The sequence below is a fragment of the Centrocercus urophasianus genome, unplaced genomic scaffold, assembly GCF_019232065.1.
Source record: "Centrocercus urophasianus isolate 14NV4802_14NV808 unplaced genomic scaffold, USGS_Curo_1.0 seq_24, whole genome shotgun sequence".
Classification (NCBI taxonomy): Eukaryota; Metazoa; Chordata; class Aves; order Galliformes; family Phasianidae; genus Centrocercus; species Centrocercus urophasianus.
Window position 1 is genome coordinate 6,852,471 of NW_024884800.1, and position 8,305 is coordinate 6,860,775.

The following is an 8,305-nucleotide window of genomic DNA, read 5'->3' on the forward strand; positions in this document are numbered from 1 at the left end:
ATCCCTTCTGACCCAAGCCATTCTATGATTCGTCACTTACACTGAGAGGGACCCTATCCCCTCCTGCCATACCAAATGTGTGAGGGCTGTGTGGCAAGCAGTTATCAGGGAAGACTGAGGCAAAAAAAAGTTAAGTACTTCAGCCTTCTTCTTGTCTCTTGTTACCAGTCTGCCTCTGTCTCTTATTAGGAGGAGTATGTCCTCCTGGACTTTCCTTTTCTGGTTGAAGTACTCATACAAGCCTTTCTTGTTCTTTCTGGCATCCCTAGCCAAGTACAGTTCAAGTTGGGCCTTGGCTTTCCTGACCTCATCCCTACAAAACCTCGCAGCCTCCTTACATTCTTCTCATGGTACTTGTCCCTGTTTCCACTGTCTGTGCATTTTCTTCTTGCCCTTCAGTTTGACCAACAGGTTCCAGTTCAGCCACACTGGTTTCTTGCCTTCCTTTCCTGACTTGCTATACCCAGGGATGGAGAGCTCTTACACCCTGAAAAAAGTCTCCTTAAAGATCCGTCAGCTCCACTAGCTCCACACACCCTTGCTCATTAGGACTGTCTCCCAGGGTGTTCTGTTAACTAACCCCCTGAAAACCTGGAAGTTAGCTTTCCTGAAGTTTGACTTCCTAATTTTACTGTTCAGTCATCACATGTTCCTCTGGAAGGAGGTAACTTGTAACAGAAGAGGTAACTTGTTACACATATTTCTCAGCTAGCAGATCTGAGGATAGACAATAACTGGAAACCTGCAGGCCACACCTGATCCCTTGAATGGCTGCAAAAATCAAGGCATGTCCTGCTACCTAAAGGTCTATTTCACTAGAAATGTAGATTCAGTAGCTCCAAAATAAGATAGAAAGCTATCAACTAAACTTTACAACTGCTTAATACATTGTACCTGGAGTAGTGTTTATCTGTTTAAGGAATTACTAGTAAACATTTTTTGTTGTTGTTTCTACTTCTAAGTGATTTACCATTGAGAAAACTACAAATAATTCTTAAATTGTCAATATGCCCGTACAAGTGAAAGTGAGGTTTTTATTCAATGTCTTTTGGAAGAGCTTAAGAAAGTGTTTATCCCTAAGTGTGTTTCCTGTGCAGTTGGATTCAAAGGACTATGTAAGGATATCCCAAGTCAGTTATGCTCAGAAAGCATCACCACATCTGTGTTAACATACTGATCTGTCCGGACATCAGCAAATGATAATATTCACATAAGATGGATGAACTGAAGATCTCCATTTGACAGATTTGTGCCTTCTAGCTTGAGTCTATCATCTTGCCCATACAGAGACATGCTAAGTTATATATTATTGTTTCATGACAGCTAGTGTGAAAATCAGAGCCTTGAATGCAAAAAGATACACCAACTTGTCCCTCACCCTAACTCACTGAACTTACTGTGCCTGGAAGCAAGACTTTCTCCTCCAGTCTTCAGTCAACCCCTGAAAGGGATGTCAGGATAATGGAACCTGACAGTTTTACAGTAATGATGCCATAAACCACCCTAAAGGAGCCTTGTATCAACCAACAAGAAACAATTACCTTGACTCTTGACTCACTGGATTCAAACTACCATCGGTCATTAGCAGAGTTCTATCTACTTAGATACAATAATTCTCAACTGTAAGAATGTAAATCTGACTATTTTTCCCCTTAAAAATAAATCAGTGACTATTTAAAAAAATGTTCATAGATGACCACTTACCTGCCAAGATCTCTCTGAACAAATTACTATTGAGCAATATTTGTATTCTACCACAAACCTTTTCACAATGAAATATACTTTAATACTTCATATAATAAGAAAAATTGACAAATTGAGGGTTTTGTAGGAAGGCAAACGTTGAATTATATAATAAAATAGTGACAATACGGTTTTGATGGAAAGTTGAAGTTAAAATATTTTGAAGAAAGGGAGCTATATAGAGGGAAGACAACAAATCTATTATTGTGTGAAATTTGCTTACATAGCTAAAGTTAAGCAATGGGAAAACAGCGAGAATAAAAATACGTTTTGCTAGATTTCCAAGAGTGAGGACAAGAATTCTATCTATTTATAATACAAATTTCTCCAATCTTCATATGATTATTAATAGAAAATAAGATCAAATGAAAGTTATTTCTCCCTTTCATATATTTGAAGAGGAGCTTTTTGAGACTTTAGGATGTCACTTAACAATCTTAAACATGCCTCAAGTTTCCACATCTCATTTTATAGCTAACTTCAGCTCATGTCATGTCATCCACCCACTCAAAACTTTTCACCTAAGCTGAAAGCTGCATAAACTCTCTATTCTGTTTGAACTATTTCTCATTATTTCAGAATATTTTATATCTCATAAGGAAACTTACCAGGAAAACTCTGCACAATTTGTGTTAAAGTGTACGAGAATTGCTCCAAAAGTAATACCTCTGGTTTTATTATGTTGGCCCATGATGCCAGAGGAGGGTGTTGGATGGCAGTAGAGGTTGAGTCTTCCAGGCAATATTCAGCCTATGCAAAAGATGCCAGCAGAGGGGCAGTCTGACAGAACGGCATCTGACGTGGATCAGTGTATGAAGTACAGGTAAAACTAAATTCATCTATACAGAAGTAATTGCCCCCATTGACATTCATTGATACCTGCTGAATATTTATGAAGACCAAACAGTGGATGTGAGCATCCACATCAAAGTGGATGGAAAGTTTCAGCAGCAGAAAAAGCTACATGAAAGATAAGCCACATTCCAGACAGCCAAGCACAACTCTCACAACACAAAAGGAAGAGCATTTTGATCAACTCATCCACATGAATCAACTACTGGCACTAATAGACTTTTATAGCAAGACTTTTTATATTAAATGGTGTTATTGTGCTCTTTATATCTGTTGTAGTTTCTATGGAAATAAAGAGGAGGCATTACTTCTAGGACTTAGACGGCTTTACAATGGTAACGACCTATGTGGACTAAATGAAGCTACACTGTAACATCAAAGAAATACATAGATCCATGGCTGCAACAGAGAAAGTGCAAGATGTTTCAATTTTGACCTATTCCTTGTAAGTACTGCAGACTTCAAAAGAATTACTCTGCATCCTTTAAAATACAGACCCAGTGTCCTAGCAAACCTTTCTCTGCTGAAGGGCAGCTAAAAGTTACCTTAGAAAAGCAACACATCCAACTCTCCATATTTATTAAATTACAGGCACTAGAGGGTGACTTCAGAGCTTGGCAGGAGTGCACCTCTAGAGCAAAAAATTTCCTAAATATACTTTAGAGCCCCCTAAATCTATTATCTTTCCCACCTTTGCTGGCACGTGAAGTAAGAGAGAAAACAAAGCAGTGTTCCCCAAATACATGAAGTATAATGCATAAGAGCTATTACAGTGATAATGGAAGTTAACTTGTCCTGCAATGTTACACTTAATAAAGTCCCTATGTTAACTCAATTAAGGGACTGTGAAGTAAGAAAAACAAATCAGGAGCACAAAGACAGGAGGTTTAAGCAGCTGATGATTGGGTCAATGCAGACATTCTGGTGAACACCTATGCTGAGATCTTTCCAAGTGGATGAGCATCCACAGGCTCTGTTTGTGTCACCATGCAACTTGTTTGCAGGGTGCTTCCTTCCCTTCTGTCTAATGTACTCAACTACTAAGATCATACTGGTATCACACTAAAAAGCAAGCAGGTCATAGGGAATTTCCATTTTCCCACCTTCAGCATCAGTCTTTTTGCTATCAAAATTTGTAATTCTGTCTATGATATGATTTTCAATACTGATTTCATAAACCTAACTATTCCATTCTAATTTAACTGCAAATCTAGTCACACTCCGTAATTTTAACTGCCTTCCTTGCTTTCATTTTACATAAAATATATCTTCTTACATTCCCAATTTTCACAGACGAGCAGTGATGTTAGTTACTTGATCCCAAACTCCTGCAAGGCTCAGAAAAGAAACTAGTTTCAAGACAAGTCTAGAAATCTGATGAAGATTTGTAATCTCCATCTTCCATAAGTCAAGGAATTGATAAATTGTATCAGAAAGCAGGGAAAAGCTTAGACTGAAAGACACTGCAAGAGATGATTTACAGTACCAAGAGGTAACTCTCCCCATCAGAGGCAAGACTGACGTGTTGTGAGACTGAGTAAGAATCTATTTTGTCAGATTACAGATGCATGAACTGACAGCTACAAAGAGATTATTATACAAATCTAGAAGGAATCCACCAGCTGCTTCTGATGATAGGTAAATACAGGAATAATATTCTGACAAGTAAGAGTAATGGAACTATAGCAGTAACACCAACCTAATTTCCCCCAAACTGACACAGATTAAACAAGCAACAAACTATCAGAACAAAGGATTAGCTCACATTAGAAAATGCTCTTCTCCTGTAAGAGCAGAGCTCTGCTTTCACTCTAGTCCATTGCTAATTGCACGTTGTAAATACGCACCGTGTAGTTTATGTGGTTGTGCTGGTTGACAAGAAATGCTAACGAGTCAATAATAGGATTTAATTTAAGCAGGCACAGATATGAATCCATTTGGAAGAACAAAGCTGACTCTCCACAACAGTGTTCTGAGATCCTGTTTAAAAAACTGCTCTGAAACAGCTCTCATTTTTAACAGTCAAGAGAATAACAAAATGCTTCACATGGCAATCCTCAAAGCTAAAGCACAGGCCTGTGTAAATTCCAAGTCTACTGATCAGGTTATACTAAATATTAGCTTGCCTTGAACTCAAACATGTGCTGTAATCAACAACAGCATGTATGCATTTTTAACACACTGATGGTATTACTAGACACAATGCGTAAACATTTTATATACATTTGTGAGCAGCCTGACCACCCGAAGAAACAAAGACCCATGGACCATGTAGTTGCTCAGGGAGGCAACCACATGCAAGAAGAATAAAATATGCACTGTCAACTCCCTCTTTATGCTCAACTAAGACAAAAATCACTGCTTTCTTATCTGGCCATTTCCCTCCCTGAACTGCTTCACCATCTGTCGTAGCTTTCTTCTCCATCACCTCCTACTATCAATGTTATGCCATCCTTCCTCCCTCTCTAGACTTAAGGCAGTTGTTCACTGTAAATAATTTTCTTTTTTAAATTATTTTTAATTAAGTTCACCCTCCCTTGCCTTGTCCACAGTAAACACTACACAGCATCTGCTATTTGAACACTTCATATTATCCTATCCACAGTTTGGGCACTGCAGTAGAGCATCATGAACATTTATAGCTCTATGCACAATTTCTTTGGCAAACAGCAAGGTGTACTGCATGACTGTTTCCTGAAATCTTCTTTATTGTGGCAAAAAAGAAAGCTTCATGCATTGTTAGAATATCACTATTTTTAGGTCATTCAGTATTTGTAAACTTCAACTCAAATAACTTGGTCAGTTGCTAGAACTATCACACTGCTATCACATCTTCAAAAATGTTGCAACTGCTTTTCTAAATAAGAAAACAATTCAAAAGGAATCCTACAGACCATATTTGGGTTTTCTTACAAACACTGAGATGAAAACTAAAAACACTGTTTTCCTTAGAATTGTCCTCCATATGACTCCTGAGTAGGACAGGAACAAATGCAGAGGTTATCAACAACTGTTATTTTCTCAGAGTTCACAGTTTTCAGACAGTATATCGTTCAATCACAGACACCTGGAAAGGTCTGAGGTTCTCATACCATGAATCACTTACAAAAAAAGTCTCCTTCTATTCAGATGTTTTGAGAAAATGCAGGAAGGAAAAAATATGCAAATGCTTATTTGAGTGGTAATTTAAATTGTACAAAACTGTGAACGTTCCATTTGACAAATCAAACCCTGTGTTACAAAACTTGCTAGTAAGCCTGAACCCAAAACAAAAGAAAAACATTTTAAGATGTTCTGTTTTCTTTTTAGAAAGAGGTAGGAGTTTCAAATAAAGTGAGTCACCTAATTAAATGACTTTGTAATTCATTAATGATCTGTTTTGCAAAAAAACTGAATACAACAATAACCTTTATCTCATACAGGAAATACTGTAACATTTGATTATTTGAAATAAAGTACAGAGTTGCTGAAAATGTGCTAACGACCTCTAAGCTACACAGATGAGTTTGTAGTTAACAGCTTGGTGTCTTTAGAAAATTGTTATGTCAGAAATCTCTTTACCTTTTCTGAGAAATAGGCCTGGCTCTGTACAGACAGTAGAGTATTTTAGCTAAAATTTTTTACAAGTGAAATGCAACTAAAGAGATTTCCCTTCATTGAACAGCTTGTTAATTTGCCATTACCTTCTCTAAAGTATGTAGCAACATATTCACTCATGTTGCTGCATGCATATTAAAGCTTCAGCTTTCGTGCTTCCGTGAAGTGACATGATATGCATATCTAATCACCTCCCACCTCCACGCTCACTGCCCTGCCTTCACATCCACTGCTTACCCCAAATCCCCACAACACTGTTACATTACCCCTGCTAAATTCATCCTGTGCATTTGTATATGCTGCCACATTTCTGTATGCTGCTTAAATAGTGAAGGAAAATATCAACACATCAGAAGACATTAGTAACTTCACAGCGTACTCCCAGCAAGAGGCACAGATTAATGTATGAGATGCATTTTGGAAGAAAATGCAAGCAACACCATTTTGTGCTCATTCTCCCTCCTAACACTGTTAACCCATGGAAAAAAAATTCTCATGCACCTCTTCCCTTCCCCATTCATCTCCCTTATCTTCCACAGTGAACGATGGATCTTTGTTTATATGCTCTGTCCTGTCTGCTCAACAGCATCTTTCATTTCTACCACTTCCTTCTCCTTCTTTTTTGATCACTTTTGATACTAACACTGTAAAAACTACCAGGAATTGAGTAGAACAATACATTGATGCTACTATTCCATACAATGTCTGTCTGATGAAAACTGTTTTGGCGATATACAGATGCTTTCCAAGCTATGTGAAATCTCTGTCTTATTTAAAGACAGTAAAACCATAACTCGAAAATTACCTGATAAGAAAGCACACAAGAGAAAAATGTAATTAAAGCATAGACAGAACAGCTATTACAGAACAGAATAGTCTGTCTTACTATTTCATGGCTTCTCTATAAGAGAGCACATTACTTAATCTCCTGGGCTAAGCACTACTGCTCATATAACAGTCATGCAACAGGAAGGCACAAACCCACTGCAACATATTGTTATATTATTATATTGGTGGTGATGAGAGCACATCCTTGATGGTGCAAGAAAATTATCAGCCAAAGCTGTACAAGTAATTTGAATGTCAGTGGACTGTTAAGGAAGACGTGTGTGTTTCAGTTACACAGGCACACACACACAAGCAGCTTTCTCCAAGAAGATGAACTACAATGCTCTCAGGTGTATAGGATAAGATTTCAAAAGCTATCTGCAGTGTACCACTACCACAATTCACAGTTTCATATTTCTAATGATTTGATGAGAACTGACAATAGTTGTGGGTCAGTAAAGACAAACAACAACACATTAGAAGAGAAGAAACTCACCTTAAGTAGTTCATAATGCTGAATACCATTCACACCAATGTCTGGATCAATGGCAGATGGAACAGAATAGCGAGAATTAATCGCTGTGTTTTCAGGGATAGAGATGTTAATAACTGTAGATGGGAAGAGGGGGGCATTGTCATTTATATCCTCTATTAGGAATCTGATCTTGACCAGTCTGAAGACTTCATCAGGCAAAACGGCAACCTCCACCTCATAAAAGCAGCGATTCTCACTAAAGATGCCAGAGCACAGCTTCTCTCGGTCTATGCGGTTTGCAGTTGTAAATATCTCACCAGTGTTCTCCTCCACTCGTACTAGTGGTACATCCCCAGTCTTATACACAAGCTTGAACTGTAGTGGCGAGGAAAGGGGGACATCTGGATCCAGTGTTAGATTAAGATCCTTGAGCAAATTGCCAATGAGGACATTTTCAGGCAGTTCTTCCCGCACTGTGTAGTTCTTCTCCTGTGCTCCAGATTGAAATACAATACAGGCTAATAAGACTGCCAAGAGGTAGGTTCCAGAAAGCAAGTCCATTTCCAAATTGACTAATGAAGGTTCATGCAGAACACCAGGAGTAGCTGGAAAAAAAGGAAAAGAGAAAAAAATTTAAGAATATACAGAATATTGTGGTTTGTGAGTGGTGAAGGCATGAAAGGACTGCCTTTCCCATAGCAAACAAGCTGCAGTGATTGAAAAGCCATCTAATAAAATGGTATTTGACTCAACAGTCTTTCAGAAAACTCATAAAATGTCTTGCGTGTATTTTTACTTACAACTACTTAC

The 8,305-nt window shown here is 38.0% G+C and overlaps 1 protein-coding gene across 2 annotated transcripts in view; it reads right to left on the reverse strand.

Moving 5' to 3' along the window:
• Nucleotides 1-8,070, reverse strand: part of PCDH11X (protocadherin 11 X-linked) — a 390,107-nt gene extending 382,037 nt beyond the window's left edge. For both annotated transcript variants that reach the window (XM_042825459.1, XM_042825460.1), the window contains exon 1: nt 7,517-8,070. In XM_042825459.1, coding sequence (XP_042681393.1) covers nt 7,517-8,056 — 540 coding nt within the window. In that variant the 5' untranslated portion in view covers nt 8,057-8,070. The remainder of the gene's footprint in view (nt 1-7,516) is intronic.
• Nucleotides 8,071-8,305: the final 235 nt, after the last annotated feature.